At 55.7% G+C, this 20,233-nt stretch overlaps 1 protein-coding gene across 4 annotated transcripts in view; it reads left to right on the forward strand.

Moving 5' to 3' along the window:
* TP73 (tumor protein p73) overlaps window positions 1-20,233 on the forward strand; it is a 30,585-nt gene that overhangs the window by 3,801 nt on the left and 6,551 nt on the right. For 2 of the 4 annotated variants that reach the window (XM_088178590.1, XM_088178589.1), the window contains exons 2-10: window positions 275-370; window positions 1,026-1,143; window positions 5,792-6,037; window positions 17,199-17,385; window positions 17,498-17,613; window positions 18,090-18,199; window positions 18,503-18,645; window positions 19,615-19,703; window positions 20,008-20,135. In XM_088178590.1, the coding sequence (XP_088034716.1) occupies window positions 312-370; window positions 1,026-1,143; window positions 5,792-6,037; window positions 17,199-17,385; window positions 17,498-17,613; window positions 18,090-18,199; window positions 18,503-18,645; window positions 19,615-19,703; window positions 20,008-20,135 (1,196 nt within the window). In that variant the 5' untranslated portion in view covers window positions 275-311. Of the gene's footprint in view, window positions 1-274; window positions 371-1,025; window positions 1,144-2,703; window positions 2,830-5,791; window positions 6,038-17,198; window positions 17,386-17,497; window positions 17,614-18,089; window positions 18,200-18,502; window positions 18,646-19,614; window positions 19,704-20,007; window positions 20,136-20,233 lie in introns of those variants that run through there. The other 2 variants (XM_014883913.2, XM_088178591.1) reach the window with 1 other exon arrangement.

Raw genomic sequence — 20,233 nt, forward strand, 5'->3', positions numbered from 1 at the left:
CCTCTGGTTCTCTGTGTCCCCCTCATGGCTTTGAAGATCTCTGGCCCTGAGTGTCCCCCACGGCAGTTCTGGGGGCTCTGATCCTGTGTGCCCCCCTGTGTGTCCCCTGCCATGGGCTCTGGGGCTCTCTGGTCCCTGCCTGGCTGCTGGGAGTGAGTTGGGATTGAGGGATTCCTGCCCTTGGGCAGCTGCTTTGCTGGAGTGAGATGGCACAGCACAACACAGCACAGCATGGCACAGCAGTGCTAACCCTGCTGTTCCCCTTTGCCCCCAGAGTGATTTATCCCCTGTCGGACTCCCCTGCTGTGAAGATGTCTCAGTCATCCCCAGCTGATGAAGGCACCACCTTCGAGCACCTCTGGAGCACTCTGTAAGTGGGGTGGGATCACTCCTCATGGGGGGTGTTCAGAGGCAGCAGTGGCTCTTTGCCAAAGACAAGTTTCCTTTTGCATCCTCTGCTTTCCACAGGTGCCTTTTGCCACCTGGCAAATTTTGCTCCCTGGTTTCAGACCCCCTGCTCAGGGCATTCCATTTACCAAACAACGTGGCACTGTCTGTCTCATGGGTAGCTCCTTCCTGGCTGCAGTGCTCCGGGGCAGCATGAGGACAGTGTCAGGGCCAGAGCAGAGCTCCCCTCAAGCTGGAACCCTTAATTTCAAAATCAAACATCTTTCAGCCCCGGCAAGATGTTTGCAAGCCTTCTGGCCTTTGGGCCTCATGCTCTAATCCAGCAAGGGAGAAGGACTGAGCTTCACTTAATCTTCCTTCCTTGGTCCTCTCATGTAAAGGCATCCCAAGGTGACAGATATGCTGGGGTAGCTGTGTGGATGCAAAATTTCCAACGTCTCTGCTTGCTTTATCTGCCAGGTAAAGCCTGCTCTGCCATGTGGAAATTAAAGCAGAGGGTGGAGGAAGAAGTTGGGAAAGGGACAAGGTCTGAGGGGACTGCGACTTGCTAGGGGGTGGTGGTGGCACAGGCTGTGTTGGAGAGCTGGGAAGATGACTGGCTGTGCCCTTCTCCTCAGGGAGCCAGACAGCACCTACTTCGACCTCCCTCCAGCCACCAGCAGCAATGAGGTCTCCAACCGCACAGAGATCACCATGGATGTGTTCCAGATGAGAGGCATGGCCGACTCGGTGATGGTGAGTGTGCTCAGACAGCAGGCATGGGGACCCCGACCAGGCACAGACTTGATTTCCCTGCAGGGGTGGGCTGGGGGCTCTGGGGGAGGCACTGGGGTGTTTGCTGGTTCATAAACCGACCTTGGTGGTGCAGCACTGCTGGCACTGGTGCAGGGTCTGTAACCAATGGCACAAGGGTCAGTAAAACCGCGGCTGTTTATTGTTAGACAACATCAGTGCAGGCAGCAGCGGGGGCTCGGAGCTCTAGGGTGTACCAGGACAGCAGCACATTGTCATTCACTGCGGGATAAACGGTGTGGAGCAAAAACCATTTATGAATTGCCATGCTCGCAGCTCTGCTCCCACCACAGCCCCAGGTCCGTGCGCTGCCCTTCCTTTGCTTCTGTCTGAGACAAAATCTTGGGAAAGCATCGCGGCCGTGCGAGACATCCCGGCCGCTTGTGCGTGTTCCGTGGCGCCCGGGAGCATCCCTGAGGCTGCCCTGGCTGGTGGCTGCGTCTCCCTGCGGAGAGCCGCTCTTTCCCTCCAGAAAGCCGCTCTTTCCCTCCAGAAAGCCGCTCTTTCCCTCCAGAAAGCCGCTCTTTCCCTCCAGAAAGCCGCCGTTTCCCTCGCCGACAGCTTGCCTCCCCTCCCCCAGCCCCTTTTCCCTCGCTTTCCGCTCGCTTTCCCTCCCTTCCCCGGCCTTTCACAGCGGGCAGGAGCTGGGCAGAGTGCTGCTAATTGGGGCTGTGCTCCTCGCTGAGCGAGCCCTCGCCTTTCCCCTCGCTCCCGCTGTAACCAAAGCCGAGCCCGCGGGGCCGGAGCAGTTTAGGGGGCACCATAAGAAGCGCTCTGGTAACGGGATGCCGGCAGGCTCAGGGAAATGCAAGAGAGGGGAGAGGCTGTGGAGGGACCACTCAGTCCCTCCCGTGCTGATTCCCGCTGTTCCTGGCACACATTGGTGCCAGAGTGGTGCTGATGCTCGGTGGCAGCGAGCAGATCACCCAAATGCTCTGTCAGGCATCTATCCCTAACTATTCCTGTCTATCCCTCTAGACATCCATCCATCCATCCATCCATCCATCCATCCATCCATCCATCCATCCATCCACACATCCATCCTCACCCATGCGTGTCTCTCCATCCAGACAGAGATAACTCCACATCTCACACACGGAGCTCTCACAGAGTCACTGCTCTGCCTGGTCAGTGCCAAGGTGGGCACCTCAGTGTGCTGGTGACAGGTGCCAGCCCAGCAGGTCTCCAGCCCCTTGTAGAAGCTTTTGGGAGTGGGATCCGGGCAGCTTCGGTGGTGGAGCTGGACCCCTGTTCTCCCTGCAGTGGGAATGGTTGGTATCGCCCAGTCCATCACTGGGCAAGCTGGGGCCTGCCCTGTGCTTTAATGAATAGTCATGAGGGACAGAAGGGGTGGGCCCCGTTTTGTTGTTGGATGCAGCGAGTTGACAGAACTAAGGGAGATGAAAAAAGCAAAAAAGCCAACAGACGGCGGCACACGGGTGGCCAGCGCAGCATCCCTGGCGCTGCCCGCCCGGCCCCGCTCCCGCAATCCTTCCTCCCACCCTCCACCCCACCCCGGCCGCCGCCCCGACCCCATGACTCCCGTGCCAGGAGGCTTCCCCGCGCTCCGTGAACCCCGAGACAACTAAAATGCTCTACATCAGCGACCCGATGCAGCATTACACCACGGTAGGTGCTGCTTGCTATGATGGGGTTTGCTTTGGTGCTCTTCTTAGAATTATCCTCCACTTCTGGGGCACCTGCTCTGGCTCTGCCTCGGTGCTGCTGCTCAGGATGCGCCAGGGGTTGTCCCAGTGCCTGTCCCCATCCTGCAGCTGCAGGGAGGACATGGGGCTGGTCCAGTTCTGCTCATGAGCCGTGTTGGTGCAGGATGCTGCAACCTCGGCAATCTGTCACTGTTCCTCTTGCTTTGCTCCATCTGGTGCTTGAAGAAACCAAGGTGGGATTTGAGCCTCAGGTGCCAGGGGTGCAGGGTCCCTTACCTGTGTGTGCACAGGTGGGAAGGGTGTCAGACAGAGCATCCATCCAAGGAACACCTGGAGGTGCTGGACACCTCGAGCATATCTTTGTCATCCACTCCTCAGCAGAGCCCACACCTGCCTCCACAGGCAGGCTTCCTTTCCTTGGTGGACATCCCTGGGAGGGTAGAGCAGGTGAAGCTATACCTGTGCTGCAGGTAATACATTTCCAGCCCTGTCCTCAAGCACTGAGGTTGTTTCCTTAGGGAAAAGGGGTTTGTGTCTGTCCCTGGCATTTGGAATGGTCCAGCACAGGCACAGAGGGAGCTGGAGATAGAAGGAAATAATTTCATTCCTGGTTTTACCTTAAGTGTGTTGGTACCAAGCCCGTGTGTCCCATTGTTGGGGCTGTTTCATGGGAGGTCGTTGCTGCAGTTGTGTGAGCAATTATCCCTGTGTGTGTATGTACATATTTACACACATACACAAACACTCCTGCCCTCAATCTATCTTTTAGAGGAATGTTTCCACAATTTCATCAATTTTGAGCAGCAAATCTGTTGTTTTGCCCACGGACCTGACTCTGGGTCTCTCTACCTGCAGATTCCCAAAGTCTGGGCACTCAGGATGCTGCCTCTTGCTTTGTTCTAAGGCAAGCAGGGGCAGCCAGCCTGGCTGGTGGAGGTGATACCCTGAGTCTCATGTCTCACCATTCTTCCTGAGGGAAGGTTTTCTCCCACACAGAGCTTGGGATGCTCCGTTCTGTGGTGGGTCCCCATTCACTTGCCCATTTACAGCCACAGGCTTCAGCCAGGAACGGTCCTGTCTCTCAGCATGGGAACAGAACAGCTCAGTCCTGACACTCCTGGATCAGCTGGGCTGAGAGTAGCCCCATCCAGCAGCAATTCCTTTCCCCTTGCTGCTGTTCTCCTGGTTGATCCCTCAGCTTTGCCTGTGTCACCTCACTGGCTCTGCCCTGCCCACGGTTCCCAGAGCAGCTGCATTTCCCAGTTGGATGGCAAGAGCTTTCCTAACGTGCCTGTTTTGCCAGAGTTTTTCATTAGTTTTTCTCCAGGTGAAGCCTGGATTAAGGAAAGCTTGGCTTGTCTTTGGCTGGGCTATTTATAGAGCGGCGAGGAGGAATAGAGGGATTTAGGCACATATTTTAGGGGAGAAAATGGCTGGATGCATAAAAGCAAGCCAGATCTTGTTCAACATTCCTCCAGTTAGTCACAGGCTCCAACGACCTTGTGAGAGATGCAGGCAACAGGAGAACTTCCCTGGAGAAGGATGATTGCCTTTAAACCATTCCACATCGAAGAGGGTTGGGTGAGGTTGGGATCCCAAGTTAAAACACGTCTCCTGATTCCTGAGCCGTGAGCCTTGCAGCCCTTTGGAGAAGGCTGAGCCTGCTGGCTGTGCCCACGGCTGCTTCCACAGCTCTTGGCTTCCCAGAGCTGCCCCAGTGGGTACTGGGGACGGGGGACAGTCCCTGTCAAGCATGAGGGCGGCTGAGGGGCGCTGTGTCCCTGCTCCAGTGCAGGGAGCCAGGGTGACACACGGCAATGCACCGGGCACTGCGTGTGGTCACCAGCACTGCCACTGCCTCTGGGGCTGCAGGGTGAGAGCAGCCCATGAGCAACTTGGGAATTGCAGATTTCTGGGGAAAATAAACCATCCCACTTGCTCCGAGAAGCAGTTGTATTTGAGTCTGATTTTCTAATTAAATGCTAAGGTCGCTTTAGCCACACGGCTCTTGGGAATGTCACTGTGCTTGGGCTGTGCCTGTGGGTAAAGGAGCTGCCAGCTCTTATTGGAAGAATCTGGCAGTAATTGATCAGAAAAGGAATAAGAAAAAGATTTGTAAAAAGTCATGGTTTGGTCCAACAGGTCTTGAATAAGAGTCAGGACCTTCCTAAGCGGGTCCATTTGCCCCTTGACTTTCCTGCAGTGCTCTGCATCGCAGCCATGTGCTTTGTAGGTTTGAGGTTTTCCCCAAATTAGAGCTGCATCAGGCACTGAGAGTAAATATCGCGCTGGGAAACCAGCTACAAACCACTGCCTGGGGCTGGATGGCTCCGGGAAGCACGCCCGGGAGTGCTGTGGGTGTGTGTCCGTGACCGGTGAACACATGAGGAGGGACAGGTTGGAAAACAGGACGGGCGCTCGGTATCGCCGTGGCGATGGAGCGATGTCATCGCCGGGGACTGTGGCTCACCTTGGCAGGGTGGCTTCACCGAGCTGTGACACTCTGGCTGCTGTAAAGGACAGCGGGGAGCAGAGCCCTTCGTGCGGGACAGCGCTGTCACTCCCCTCCTGCAGCGGGACATGTCCCACACCTGAGCAAACCCCACAACATCCCTGCCCCTGTCAGAAGCGAGGCTTTCCCAAGGCAGGTGCGCTAGAAATCCGGGACTGTGGCACCTCGCTGCCTCCAGCAAGGATGGAGCAGCTCGAGGTGGGGGATTTAGGCACACGGAGTTCATCCCTCACACAAGTGGTGACCTGTCGAGCCACCCAGACCAGCTCTTTTGGCTCCCCTTCCGCACGCTGGCCCTTTAAGGAGGCTGTAACAGGACACCCCAGCCCTGGAGAAAGGTGGCTGAGGTTTCCCTGTCTCTAAACTGGCTGGTGTTTTCTTTTTTCCCTCCTCCCCTTTTCCCTTCCTCCAGTCCCAGTTCAATTTGCTGAACAACAGCATGGATCAGAGCATCGGCAGCAGAGCAGCCTCCACCAGCCCCTACAGCTCCGAGCACACCTCCAATGTCCCAACTCATTCTCCCTACTCGCAGCCCAGCTCTACCTTCGACGCCATGTCCCCGGCACCCGTCATCCCCTCCAACACCGACTACCCTGGTCCCCACCACTTCGAGGTGACCTTCCAGCAATCCAGCACCGCCAAGTCAGCCACCTGGACAGTAAGTTGAATTTTTCTACCTCGGCTGGGGAGATGCTCAGCACCGCCGAGCGCGTCCTCACCTCCAGCACCCAACGCGGCGGCGCTGGGGAGGCTGGCACGGGGCAGCCGCGGGATGCGGCCACCACTGATGGGGACTTCACCGGCACAGGTGGTGGCCCTGGGAAGCAAAGCGTGCTGGAAACATCAGCTTGCTTTCCAGGGGGTTTGTCCCAAAAGGGTGTGAAGCACAGCGGCTGGGGTGTCACTTCTCTCGCCGCAATTCCCAGAATTGTGGGTAAATGTCCTCCGAAAAGAAATGTCCTCGGGAGGTACCTGCCGTTCTCACGGTGCTTCCCGGCGTATTTGCCTGCGGGTGCTGTCAGAGACGAGGCTGTGGGCGAGAGGGACCTTTGCTCGTATCCCCCGGCGCCGTTCCCAGCTGTGCTGTAAATTCCTGCTTGTCATTTACAGTCCTTCTCCATCCCGTATCAGAGGAGTAACTTAATCCCTGCAAGTCACAGCAAATAACAGAGCAGGTTTTTAGGCGCAGTAGGTTTTGATGCACAGAGGGATGGCTGCACAGCTCCTGCTGTCTGCTCGCGATGCCAGTTTGGTCCTTCTGCCCGGCACAGGAGAGCTCTGCAAGCAGGGACCCAGGGGCCGGGCAAAGCGCACGGGGGCCGCTTTGCTTTTTGTGGCAAAAGGTCCTAAATTCGCATCCTTGCTGCTGGCTCAGCGCAACGTTTTTATGGAGAACCAGCGCTTGTGGCCAGTGCCACAAGTGGCAATCCCGCAGCGGGTACCTCTGAAGAGCAGCTCACCACGCTTGAGCCGGGAGGGTTTTCTCCTCCGGGAAGCACTGGCAGAGCAGGAAGATCGGGATGGGATGACTGACACCCCGTAGGAGCAGCACAGTTCCCTCCGGGGCTGCGGTTTGACATTGTCATGGAAGGGGCAGAGCAGCCCAGGGGTATTTAAGCCCCGGGTGTGATAATGACCTTTGTTTGCGGAAGGTGACGTGTTTAATTGCCAGGACAGTCCTTCCTGCGGGAGACAGAAAGCATCCTCGGATGCTGTCGTGCAGGGACACCCCGGGCAGCGGCCGGCGGGATGCTCCCGGCTGTCCTGGGGAGGATGCGGAGGGGACGGGCTCCGGCAGCGGCCGCAGCGCTGGGGCTGTGTCCTGCCGAAACCAATGCGTTCGTGGAGTGGGGAAGGCAGCAGCGAGTCGGCAGCGATTGAACACAGCCGAATTCCCGGCTGGGACAGCCCAGCAGCTTCCCCGCGATCTGTGGCTGCTGCTCCACTCGGACCGGGGTCTCGGGACAGCGCCGTGGTTTTTAACACCGCTTGGCCTCGCAGGGGTAGTTAAGTCCCCGCTCGTTCCAAGGTCTTTCCTTGCGGAATGTTGCTCAGGGATGCATTTCATCAGGAACTGAATGAACCGGAGGTCCTCGGGCAGGATGTGATTCCAGCCCACTCCTACCCCTGCTGGGGGATAACTCCTCTCAGTCCCAGGTAAAGCTGCGCAGGGAAGGGAGGCATTCCCGTGCTGCTAAAGCGTCCGAATGGAAACCGAAACAAGGCACTGCAGAGTGTCTTGTCCCGGCACGTAGGGACGGGGGCCAGAACGTGTCCCGTGCTCGCTTGCCACTGTCCCCAGCTAGGAGTGCCGGGGGAATGGCTTTGGGGTGGAGCAGACACAGCGCAGCAGGGCTCCCCTGCTGAAAGCCATCCCACTCCTCTGGGATCTTTCCACAGTCCTAACTAAGGGAGCTCAGGTTGTCTCGCATCACCCTATGCTGACTGTGCTCCTGTAGCTGTGTCCCACGGGAGCTCAGCTCACCAGGACAGGATATGGGAGTTTTTCCCAAGCCTTTGTGGGACTTCAGGGCAGGCAGTGCCACACGGTGCCCTCCCAGCCTTGGGGGAGCAGCTGGACCCGGGAGCTGCTCAGAGAGCACATTCATTCCAGGGGTGGCTGAGAGCATCTGAGGAGGATGCACCCACCAGCTGGGGCTGGGAGCCACGGCTTCAAGGAAGGATCCTGGGAGGGGTCCAGAGTGAGGAACTGAATGCCTGAAGCGGCTTTAACACTTGGAAAGACAGTCAGAGGTGTGTGGCCCTCTGAGCCATGATGCTGGGGTGTCTGCATTCCCCAGAGCAGGCTGGCTGCAGGGCCAGTGGCCACCTGCACTGGAGCTAAGCCTGGTGGAGAGCAGCAGTGGGTTGGCAGAATCTGGCACCCTGGAGAGCACAGAGGATGTTTCATTTGAAGCAGTGATTCCTGCAGGATTGCCAAGGCAGGTGCAGCTTGTCCAGCTTGCCAAGGTGCCACATGAGGAATGGTCCTGCTGCAGTCACAGCTGGTGTCACTCCGTGTCCTCCTGGTGTCCTCCTGGCTGGGGCTGTCACAGGCATGGTCAGTGCTGGAAGATGAGGTTGGTGCCTTCCTCCCACTCACTCTGAGCTCTGCAGTGCCACTGCCACACCTGAGAGTTCGTCCTGGTTTAACAGGAAAAGGAGCTCAGCAAAACGAATGTGTTCTATGTTGTCAATGAACTCCCAAATAACACTGTGTGGGACACTGTGAGCCTCCACAGGAGCCGGGAACACACACATGAGATTAGGAAAAGCCGTTGGGAAATGCAGGCACTTGGGAAGGAAAGGTAAATGTCTGGTCAGGAGGGCTGGCGACAGAAAGGGACATTTGACAGAGCAGTGATGGCCACACCAAGCACAGCAGCACCAACCACCCCGGTGCTCTGCAGGACACGTGTGGTTTGGGGCAACACTTGGGAAGAACCAACCCCGCCTGTTCCTCCTGGGGAAACCTCGTGGCTTTTGGATACACTGAGCTTTGCTGCACACAATTATTTATGCCAGGATGACTGATCAATTTCCACCAAGCACTGACCACAAGCTCAGCAGAGCCAACGTGCTGGGAAATACTTTGGAGCAATGAGGGGTCTGCTGCACTGGAAGGAGTCTCAGCTGAAGGTCTCTTGCAGTCTGGGGTTGAATCATCAAGGATCTGGCCACAGAGGAAAGGACAGCTGGTGAGCAGGCAGTGCCAAAACAAATGGTTTGTGTGAATCATCTTGTCAAAAGATTTGGCATCATTTTCTATATAATCATGAGCTTTGGTTGAAGGAAGCATGTAGCCCAATGGCCTCCTGGTTTTGAAGGGTTTTGACTTGAATCTCTGTGGGAGTTGTGGCATGATCTCACTTAGGAGAGGAGGCTCCTAAGGACCAGGTGAGCTGGCGCCTTCTAGAGTGCTGGACAAGGGCTTGCTCTGCAGGGCTGGGCAAATCAGTGTCACCCAGGCAGGAGAGCCAAGTGTCCCCAAGCCCACACAGAGTGCTCCTGTCCACACCTCAAACCCCTATTGACAAAACAGACATGGCCTGGCAGGGAGATGTGAAGCAGATGAACAGTGTGGAACAGATGCCTTGTAGAGCAATACCAGAGAAACATTCTACATGGAAGTTCCCCCCAAGAAGAGCAAGGGGCCTCGATCGTGGTGTGCCCAGGAGATGGTCCCTGATAGCAGCCAGCTCTTTAATCTAATAGCAAAAGACATAATGAGATCCAGCACTTGGAAGCTGAAGCCAGGTGAATTCAGACTAGAAACAAGGAGGAATATTTATTTTTTTTTTAGCAGTGAGGATAATTAACCATAGGAACCAAGGAATGTGGTGGATTCTCCCAACTCCTGAAGGATTCAAATGAGGAGTCTGCATATCTCTCCAGAGATAAGATGTGCTTTAGCAGACACCCTTGACTCAAAGCAGGAGGAGGAGGAAGGGGTCTGAGGAGAGCAGTGTGGACAATGGGACCAGAACATCAGCAGCTGCTCTCTCTTGCTTCAAAATGCTGATTTTCTAATTTTAAAAAAAGAGATGAGTGGAGAAGGGTGAAGCCTTGGGACTGACATTACCCAGTTCTGTCCTCGCAGAGGGTCTCTGGGCAGTGGTGTGTGACCCCGGGTGTCCCGACCCCTGGGCTGAGCTCTGACCAGCTCTGGATGGAAGCAGCCGTGCTGTGGGAAGCCCTCCAGGCTGCTGCCACCTCCCTTTTCATTTTTAATGGCCTTCTTATCACAGAGAGCAACGGCCATATGCCGAAAATAAGGTTTTCCCTGCGGGTTGGAAGCCCCCCTCTGGCAGGCTGCTCCGGCGGAGCGCCGGGAGCTGCGGCACGGCAAGACGGGGCACGCCGGAATCCTGCCCGGCCACCGGGGCCACCGGGGCCACCGGGGCCACCGCGGCTCCGCTGCCCGGAGCTGCCCGGACACGCTGCAGCCGCAGCCGATCGCGGTGGTTTTCTCACCGCAGTCCCTCGCCACGCCGGCCAGCTGGGAACTGACGGATAATTAGGATTTTTCTCAAGTCGGGTTTGCTGGCGGAGCGGGGCTCCCTCCCCGCCGGACGCTGTCACATGTGCCAGCGATGCTGAGGTGTTAATGGGGTCTTTGGCCTCCCGCGGCCAAAGGGAGGCTGCGGAGGGACGTGGGGGCTCCAGCCCGCGGTGTGGGGGAGCTGCCTGGACTCACACGGAGCCGCTGGAGCCGGGGGGAGATGGACAAACCCCCGAGCAGGCAGGCAGGTGGGTCTCTGACACAGGCGTGGAGGGTCTGAACCACACCCAGGGTCTTGTTGCTGTTTCTGGGAGCGAACAGCCTGCGAGGGAAAGGATGGAGAGGTCCACAGCAGAGGAGAGCTGCTCCTGCTCCCATGGATTGCTGTCCACAATGAGCCAGTCTGCATCCCAGTGCTTGGCCAGTGGGACTGGTTCCACTTACTTGCTAGATCTTGCAGCTGGAGCATGGGCACTGGGGAGCTGAAATGCTTTCTCTGGTCCTGGCTGAAGGAGGAGGATGGCAGTAATTGGTGTGCTGGGAGGCAGGTTCTCCCTTGCTGGTTGCTGGCTTTTTGGGGTAGAGGCAGATATAAAGAGGAGGGAAAATTCTCCAGGAACATCTCTGTACCAAGAACACCCTTTGGAAACTGTCTCTGGCACCTTCCCATATCCCAGGGAGGTTGCTGTCCAACATCCATGGCCTGGAGATGATTTTGGGCTGCACACACACGGCTGAGGACACCCTGAGTAGCTGTGCAGATGAGCGTGGATATTTTGGCATGCCAGAAGTAGGAAAGCAACCTCAGCACCAGCCTGCTCTAGAGCCCATTGAAGCCAACCCACTGGAGGCTTTCCACCAGCTCTCTCAGGGTGTGGATGAGGCTCCAGGAGCTCCAGACACAATGGAATTAAGAAAAAAGGCAAAGGAATTCGGTGTGTGATGTTCCAACACGATCCCGCTATCAGCTCCACTATCTCGAACGTGTCTGGTATGCATAGGTCAAGGGAATGGCTTCCTGGCAATGCTGCTCCATCGGGAAGGCAAAGCTCCCTGGCAGGAGAGGTGGGAGAGGGTTGGGAGCCCTGATCTCTGGTGCACGGGAGGGGGGAAGGATGCTGGTGTGCCCTTGGCAAACCCACTCACTGCCCGTGCCTGCTCCAGGCAGTGGCTGAGAGAGAGCAGAGGAGCAGCCCCTCCTGCATGGCACAGCCCTCCTGGGATGCTCCAGAGCCAGTGGTTCTCCCTTAAATCCTGCTCCTGCTGTGCTGGTTTTCACATCTCCTTCCCAGCAGCAATTCCCAAGGTCAACTCAGCCTCCTCTTCCCTTGACTCTCCTCCCATCCTGCTCCCTGCATCCTTGGTAGTGTGAAGTAACCTCTTTGCTGGATTTGTGGCTTCCTTTTTTGGGTAGGAGGGAGCTCTGGGCTGGCTTGGTCAGGGGATCTGAGTATCCAGCACACAGAGGGAGTCAGACCTACAAGAAGAGATTAAACCCCCAGAGTGCCAGCGTTGGCTCAGCAGTGAGTGAGAGAGATCCCAACTGGAAGTTATTTTAAGGATGTTCTCCCTGGGGAAGGCTGGGAGAGGAGTCCTTTGGGGGTGAACCAAGGAATTTTAATTAGCAGTAATGGCAGGCTAATTAAGGTAGAAGAACACAAGCTGGAGCACAGGGAGTTTCCCTGTGCTGCTCTGCTGTGGGGCTGAGACCTCAGCGGTCTATGGGGGACACAGGTCCCCTGCAGCTGATGATGGCTGGGGTGATCAGGGGGCTCTGCTGAGTGCCTTGGGATGCCCTGTCCTGGGCACAGCTGGTGGTGGCTTGGTGTCACCCCAAGGCATCACTGCCATGGGTCCCAGTACCACGGCACAGGGATGTGAGTGTTGGAGCATCCCTTATGGCCATCACCCAAATCCATTGCTGCTGTGGTGCAGGGACTGGAGGCACAGCGAGGTGGGTTTTGGGGCATCCCTTACAGCCATCATCCCAAACCATCATTATTGTGGTGCAGGGACTGGAGACATGGAGAAGTGAGTTTTGGGGCATCCCTTATGACCATCACCCTGATCCATCACCACTGTGATGCAGGGATTGGAGGCACAGAGTACCAGGGTACCTCTTACAGCCATCCCCAGGGCAATATCCCCACTGTCCAGCCCACCTGAGTGCTGGACAGGTACCTCAGGCCCCGCTGGACACTCCCCTCTCCTCTCAGGTACCAGTCATACTCAAACCTGGCTCGTAGTAAATGAGCAACAAAGTAGCTTGAGGAGGAATTTCCAGCTCAGTGAGGAGTTTACAGGCCGGTGATTAAAAAATGGTTATTAAAAAAAAATTAGACGGAGGAAAAAAAAAAAAAAAAAATTAGCTGTGCCGCCGGCACGTCTTCCAGGATCTGTCGTAACAGATTTGTCCGAGCCGGTTAACGGTATTTGCGGTTTGCAAGATGCTACATGTCTGGGGAAGATGACAGACACGTTATTATCACCTCTCGCCTGAGATCTGCCCCAACCTGTCCCAGGATGCAGCTCTGCAGCTGCTTGCCGGGGAGTGCAAGGAAATTAGCAGCCGGAGGCAGCACTTTTCTTCTCTCTGCCTTGCCAGGCCAGTGGCTTTATTGGGGATCCATTGACTGCAGTCCTGGACACGTCTTGAGTAAAGCTAATGAGAAGCCTGGAATGTAGGAGAAGAGGAGGAGGAGGAGGTGACTGGTAGGGAGGAGGTGGGGGAGGATTTGTGGAAAAAGCAGTTGTTGAGCAAATCATTTCCTTCTAGAGGGAAAGGAGGCCTTGGCTGCGCCTTCCCCAACAGGCAAGTCTAGACTCTTAGGTGTCAACAGTTGAAGATAAATAAGATTTTATCAGTTCCAAATCTGTCGGGACACATCCTCCTAGCGGTTCTGCTGCCCAGGGATGGCCGGGTGAGATGGACTTCGCCAGGAGGTCTTTCCAGGCAGAGGATCCAGGTTATTTTTTGTCTGAGGCTGCCAGCAGCCATGGGAAAAACCACCCCTCCCTGCTCATTTCCTGCGTGGGGAGGCAGCCCTGGGGCTGAGCAGTGGTGGCCTCTGGAGCCATCTCCTGGTCCTGTCTCAGGGTGGGCAGTGATGGATGCTTAGACTCCATGTCAATGCTACATCCACGAGCCATTGGGGGCATTCACTCAGTGGAATCTTGTGGTGTCCAGAACATTTCCTTGGGGCAGCAGCACCAGGATAACCATGGTGAAACCTCACAGTGGCCAATGGCACCACGGGGTGATTGGTTTATGTCCTGTTCCATCTGGCAGTGGTGCAGCATGATCTCATCTCACCCAAAAAGCAGCTGGGTTTCAAATACATCCAAATACCCTTTGTGGTACTAAGCTCTTGGGGAAACAGAGATTAGAGCTGGTAGGCTGCTAGGAGTTAAATAATTTGGCTTTTCCAATTTTTGGGTTATTACTAGTGCTCTGTACAAACAGCAGTAGCAGGGAAGGGACAGAGACAGAGCTGGCATTACAGTATCAGCCCAGAAGCTGAGGGCAACACTGGAAACTGCAGGAAATCCCAGAGGAATAGAGGTTCTGTGTGTTTCCACAGGCTCCAGGGGAGACTGTCAGTGCTTCTGCTGCTGCTCTGTGCTGGTTCAAACAACCCAGCATCCACAAGCCACAGAAACCATTTGTGTTCCTCAAACACCCCATGGTAACACCCAATAACACTCTCCAATGTTTCCCAGGAGCAGAGATGACCTGAGTCCTAATGTGACTGTGGAGATAGACACCAGGGCAGAGCAGGGTGTGGAGACACACACAGAACATCCCCTGGCTTCTTTGTATGTGTGAAAGGAATCCTGGAGCTGAGGTCTGAACATGCCAGGAAGGGGTTCAGGTGCCCCAAAATATTGTTCCTATGCCCAGCAGCAAGTTGGCCACAGCTCAAGTGACCTGAGTTTTGGCTGTGACCCGGCTGCCACATGTGGCCAGTCCTGAGAGGTCAATATGTCTAAACACTGCAGAATGGGAAGGATGTGGGTGAAGACTGAGGTGCCCCTAGTGCAGGTGGCAGAGACACAGCCATGGCACACAGAGAGCTGAAGCAGTGATGTGGCAGCACTGGTGATTAAATCCCAGCATTTTGATCTCTGGGTTCTGCTCTGCCACTGCCTCATATCACCCTTGAGAAGCTCATGGTCCCTGCAGGGTGCTGTGCAGGGCATGGCTGTGCTGGGAGGTACCAGGGCCTCAGGTGAAGCAGCACAGCCCGGCAGAGATATGCATGGGGCAGATAATTATCAAATACAAAAATATCCTGCCCAGGGACACTGCACAGTGCAGGTTTGGCTGTCCCCTACAGAGAGTGTGCATTGCCAAGCTGGGGATCCCAAAAACAATGCTGTTTGTCCTGGTGGCCAGGAGCAGCCTGGGTCTGCAGGACCAGGAGCTCTCAGCCCTGGCTGTGGCTGGAGATGCAGCACAGGACGGCTCCACAAGGAGAGGAATCAGGAGTGTGGCCGCTCAGGGAACTGCCTGGGCTTTTCTGGGCCAGAATTATCAGCAGGGAGTTCCTTAAAAGAATGGTTTGTTATTGTGGAGGGATCTTTGAAGGCGATCCCGGAGCTGTTGGGACACGATAAGGTTATCAGCAGAGGCAAGTCTGCACGGAGCGGCCGCCTTCCCCCTGCAGGGCATCACTCTGCTATTTAACAGAGATTTATCCATGTCATAACATGGTATAATGAGAGAATTTGTTACCAAAGAACTTGCCATAATGCACCTCTGCTCTTCCAGAGCAGTTATAGTTCCCAGGCATGTTGAGGGCTGCCCGGGAATGTCTACATGAAAAGATCCTTTGACAGGAGTTGTCAGTATTTTAACACCTGGCAAGGAAGAGCCCCCTCCAAATAACCCTTGTTTTGCCATGGTGGCTCCTCTAAATGAGGGTTAAACCCCATCGTGGTGGATGAGTGGATCCCATGGGCTGTAGCCACACGGGAGTTTCTGGCCAGGCAGGCCAGAGGAGAGTCACCACATTGTGAATGGAGCCCACACTTCCAGCCGATCCCTGAGAATCCCTGCTGGGGATGCAGGATCACACCCAGGAAGCTAAGCTGGCCATGGAGTCAAGGTGTAGTCAGCATCATCCGGTATGAGTGCAAAATCTGGGCATTTCAGTAGGTGTTTCCAAACATCCTCTCCTGTTGGGCGAGTCCAAGTGCCTACAAAAATAAGGATTAATTCTTGTTGTCAGGTTCAAGTGCATGTTACACCTCTCAGTCACCACCTTCCACTGACCACAGCATCTTCCTGCTCCCCTCAGCACTGAGCAGTTTCTGATCTTGGGACACCCCATTGAGCCTCCAGGTACCTGCTGCTGGCTACCACCAATGCAGTGCTGGAGGAGCTGCAGGAACTGCTGCTGTTTGCCTTGGCAGAGCCTCTGTCCTTTATGTCTTCTCAGAACTTCCCCAGAGACCACCTAAATGACACAAATCTGGAAATGGTTTCTCTTGTTTGCCCTGTCCGAGTCCTGGCAGTGGGAGCACCTTGCTCACCCACAGGCAGATCCATTCCTGCAGCCAGGGCAGAGGGACTGGGACACACAAATCCTTCCTGCCTGATCCACAGCTGCACTGGGACGTGCTCATGGCCAGGAAAAGTGGGGACTGAGCCATCACTGTCAGACCCTGAAAACCCTCCAGCTGAGCCCCTGTTTTGGGCAGCCCCAGCTCAGGAACCGCCCAGCACAGGGAGAGCAGAGCCTCCCCTCAGCACAGCTGTATTTGGATGGCTCAGGACAAGCTTTAACATCCCCACAAAGGCTCTGCACGGTGGTATTTTTTTGGCACCGGGTGCTGTGTTGTGGGGATGAGATAAAATACCTGGAGCAGGAACATGCCCTGCCATGCAGGGACGGGCTGCTCCCAGCACAGGGGTGGGCTGGTGTATAGCAAACACATTCCTTGTGAGATGGAAAACAGCATGGCACGGCTGAGGTGGAAGGGAACTGCACATCCCCACACCTGGGCACTTCCTGGAAGGTGAGGGACAGGCTCTCCTTCCCCAGCCCTGCTCTGGAGGGGCACACGCTGCAGACCCTTGAGCTTCCCCCATCCAAGGGCCTGGTGAGAGAAGTTTGCCACTGAGCAAACCCCATTGTGCCCTCACAGGGAGGAATTTGGTGGCCAACACCACATTCTACTCAGAAGTGACTGCTGGCACTGCCTCCAGCTGCCACAGGGCATCCTCCTCCCGCAGCCAGCCCGGGCAGTGGTCCCCATCCTGTCCCTACCCTGTCCCCTCCATGAACCACTGCTGCTGCAAAGGACTGAGTCAGGATCAGGACGAACCCCTGTGTCAGAACTAAAATCCCAGGTCCTGCCTAATCAGCTGTGACACTGCTAATGGCATCAAGCAGGATTTCCTCAGGCTGTGGTGTGTCAGTGCCCTCAGTGCTCTCGGCCCTTGATCAGGAGCTGTGTGTGAGAGCAGACTTGGGAATGTTTCTGTAACAGCCTGAGTGATGCATGAATGAGAGTTTTGCTGATTTTCAGTGAGATTCCCTCTGTCTCAGTGCAGTGGTGCTCTGCTCTGCCAGAGTCCCTGCCCATCTGGGAAATCCTTCCCTGGCCAGGAGGTGGCTGTTTCTGGTTTACATGGAAAGCAGATACCACAAAGTGTGGATGAAATTGGTCAGATTTCAATATTTCCAGGGGAAAGGGAAGAGAAGGAAGCCCTGCCTTTACACCAGAGCAGCGGAGGAAGCCGAGCTTGGCCAGGGGAGCACCCTCCACCCCACCAGTGATGCTGACCTGAGGGATGTCTCCTCTTTTCCAGTACTCCCCACTGCTGAAGAAGCTCTACTGTCAGATCGCCAAGACATGCCCCATCCAGATCAAGGTGTCCACCTCACCTCCCCCAGGCACCATCATCCGGGCCATGCCCGTCTACAAGAAGGCAGAGCACGTCACCGAGGTGGTGAAGCGCTGCCCCAACCACGAGCTCGGCCGTGACTTCAATGATGGTGAGGGCTCCGAGCTGCCCCCACAGGCGTCCCTTGTGTCACGGCCCTCCTTTGTGTGCACAGGATGAGCACCCTGGGCAGCCATGGCTCTAACTGGAGGTTTGCCTTGCAGGCCAGTCAGCCCCTGCCAGCCACCTCATCCGTGTGGAAGGAAACAACCTGTCCCAGTACGTGGATGACCCGGTGACAGGGCGGCAGAGCGTGATGGTGCCCTACGAGCCCCCGCAGGTACCCGGTGGGGACAAGGAGCAGCCCCTGCCGCCCTGGTTTGAGCTGCTTGGCACTATGTCCCCCTTGCCCTGGTACATCTAAGACCACCCTGTGCTCGCCTCCAGCACTGGTGGCAGCTACACCCAGCACCTGCATCTCTGTGAAGCATCCCAGAGCAGCCTGGTCTTGGGAAGTGGGGTGTAACAGGATATCCCCTTCAATCCTGCCCTGGGTGCTTCCACAGTGCCCTCTTTCCAGCTGGGACCATCCCCACACCATCCCCAATGTCCCCCTGCTCATCCTGCCAAAGCACCAGCCCTGTGCCAGAGGGTCCAGCCCTGATTCTTCACTCCCGGGGATCCCAGCCTGCCTCCCCTCCTCTTCTTCACTCCCGGGGATCCCAGCCTGCCTCCACTCCTCTTCTTCACTCCCGGGGATCCCAGCCTGCCTCCCCTCACACTCCCTCTCAGCACCTGCTCTCCCCTCCCGGGCAGGTGGGGACCGAGTTCACCACCATCCTGTACAACTTCATGTGCAACAGCAGCTGCGTGGGAGGGATGAACAGGAGGCCCATCCTCATCATCATCACCCTGGAGACGAGAGAGTGAGTGGCTGTGGGAGCAGGGATGGGCGTCCCTGCGGGAATGCTGACGGAGGGCTGGGGAAGGGACCCTCCCCTGCAGGGAGCATCCCCAGGGAACGGGATGGGACAGGAATGTTCCCTCTGCCAGCTTGGGAAAGGGCTGGCACGGAGGGAGCAGGGACCCAGCAGCTGGAGCCTTCCTCTGCCTCGGGATCTCCTCTTCCCCAGCTGCTCCTTTGCTCGCTGAGGGTCGCTGCTGTGGTTTCTGCCTGGGTTGAGTCCCAAAGCCCTTCCCAAGGGTCACTGACTGCTCTGTTCTCCCAGCGGCCAGGTCCTGGGGAGGAGATCCTTCGAGGGGCGGATCTGTGCCTGTCCCGGCAGGGACCGCAAAGCCGACGAGGATCATTTCCGAGAGCAGCAAGCCTTGAACGAGAGCACGGCCAAGAACGGCAACGCCAACAAACGCAGTGAGTGCCCTGGGGTGGGGGGCTCAGGGCACCCGAAATCCCGGCGCTCCTCAAGTTTGGGCTCAAATCCACACTCACGGATTGTTTTGAAAACCTCCGGGTGCTCTTAGGCACCCACACTGTCAGGTTATGTTCTTTTTTAAAAAGTCAAGCAAGTTAGTAGTTGCTATAAAGTTATTTATTGTAGAAGCACATCAGTCTCAAAGGCAAAAACAAAGTCAAGCAATGGTATAAAAGCAATGGCAAAATGCACATGGCATAAAGCCATGGCATAGAGCACCAGCTTGTTTTAATGCATGTTCTTTTATAGAAACTTTTAAGCAAGCTAAGACACAAACTCGGACCACTACTTTTTAACTTATTAGAATTCTAGTTTCTTAGCACACCAGGCTATGTATAGACTACATACATGGCCTATCTGGTTTTAATTGAAAAATGTAAGCAATATTTTTAACTATAACTCTATTATGTTTGAAGCTAGGTTCTTGGAGCTTTGAAGGAAACACTAGTATGTTTTTCAACCTTTACTAGAACATATACTTAAAACTTATTCCATTTACTTACCTACTTACTCACTCCATCTATTCATTTATTCATTCTTTCTACTTACTTACTCATTCCATCTACTCACTCACTTATTCCATCCAAAGGCTTTAATTCAATCCCTGCACTCTGATTTCTCTCTGAAGAAATCAGAGAGACTCCTGACTTACTGACTCCAACAACAGATGATGCTTTGACCTTTCTCCAGTAAATCTCTTAAGTCGGACCCCACTCCTGACAGAGTCCAAAGATGCCTGTGCATGGCTCTCATGGCCACATATATTTATTCATTATTGACAAAAACGAAGGTGCACTCCCATGCCAGACCCCAAGGGAATGGTTTTAGCGTCCTGCACAGCTTGAGATGCTCCCTGCCATGTCCTGTCTCCCACGACTCCACCAATTCTCTTCCCCTCTCCTTTCCAGCCTTCAAGCAGAGCCCTCAGGGCATCCCAGCGCTGGGCACTGGCATTAAGAAACGGAGGCACGGGGAGGAGGAGATGTACTATGTGCCTGTAAGTGTGAGTGAGCTGCAATGGGGTCAGAAATAGGCTTGGGACAGTGGTGGCACTGTCCCCTCTGCCAGAAGCACTTTGGGGAGGGGATGTTGGGCAGGTTGGGGCTGCACAGGCTCCTGTAGGACAGCAGGGGCCTTGGGAATAGGAGCAAAAGCATCCGGGGATGCACATGTCCAAGGGTTTCCAGCACCCTAAACAGTCCCTGGCCACAGTGACAGTCTGGGTGGAAAAAAGGGAGCATGAGGAACTGGCCAGGTGGGACTGGAAGAAAGCAAAGACCTGGTCTTGTTCCCTCCTCCAGGTGCGAGGCCGGGAGAACTTTGAGATCCTGATGAAGATAAAGGAGAGCCTGGAGCTGGTGGAGCTGGTCCCACAGCAGCTGGTGGATTCCTACAGGCAGCAGCAGCAGCAGCAGCTCCTGCAGAGGCAGTGAGTCCTGCCACAGCTCTGAGACCCTCACAGTCCCTGAGACCCTCACAGCCCTGAGACCATCAGAGTCCTGAGACCCTCACATTCCCTGAGACCCT

Source organism: Sturnus vulgaris, chromosome 25, assembly GCF_052056855.1.
Source record: "Sturnus vulgaris isolate bStuVul1 chromosome 25, bStuVul1.hap1, whole genome shotgun sequence".
NCBI lineage: Eukaryota > Metazoa > Chordata > Aves > Passeriformes > Sturnidae > Sturnus > Sturnus vulgaris.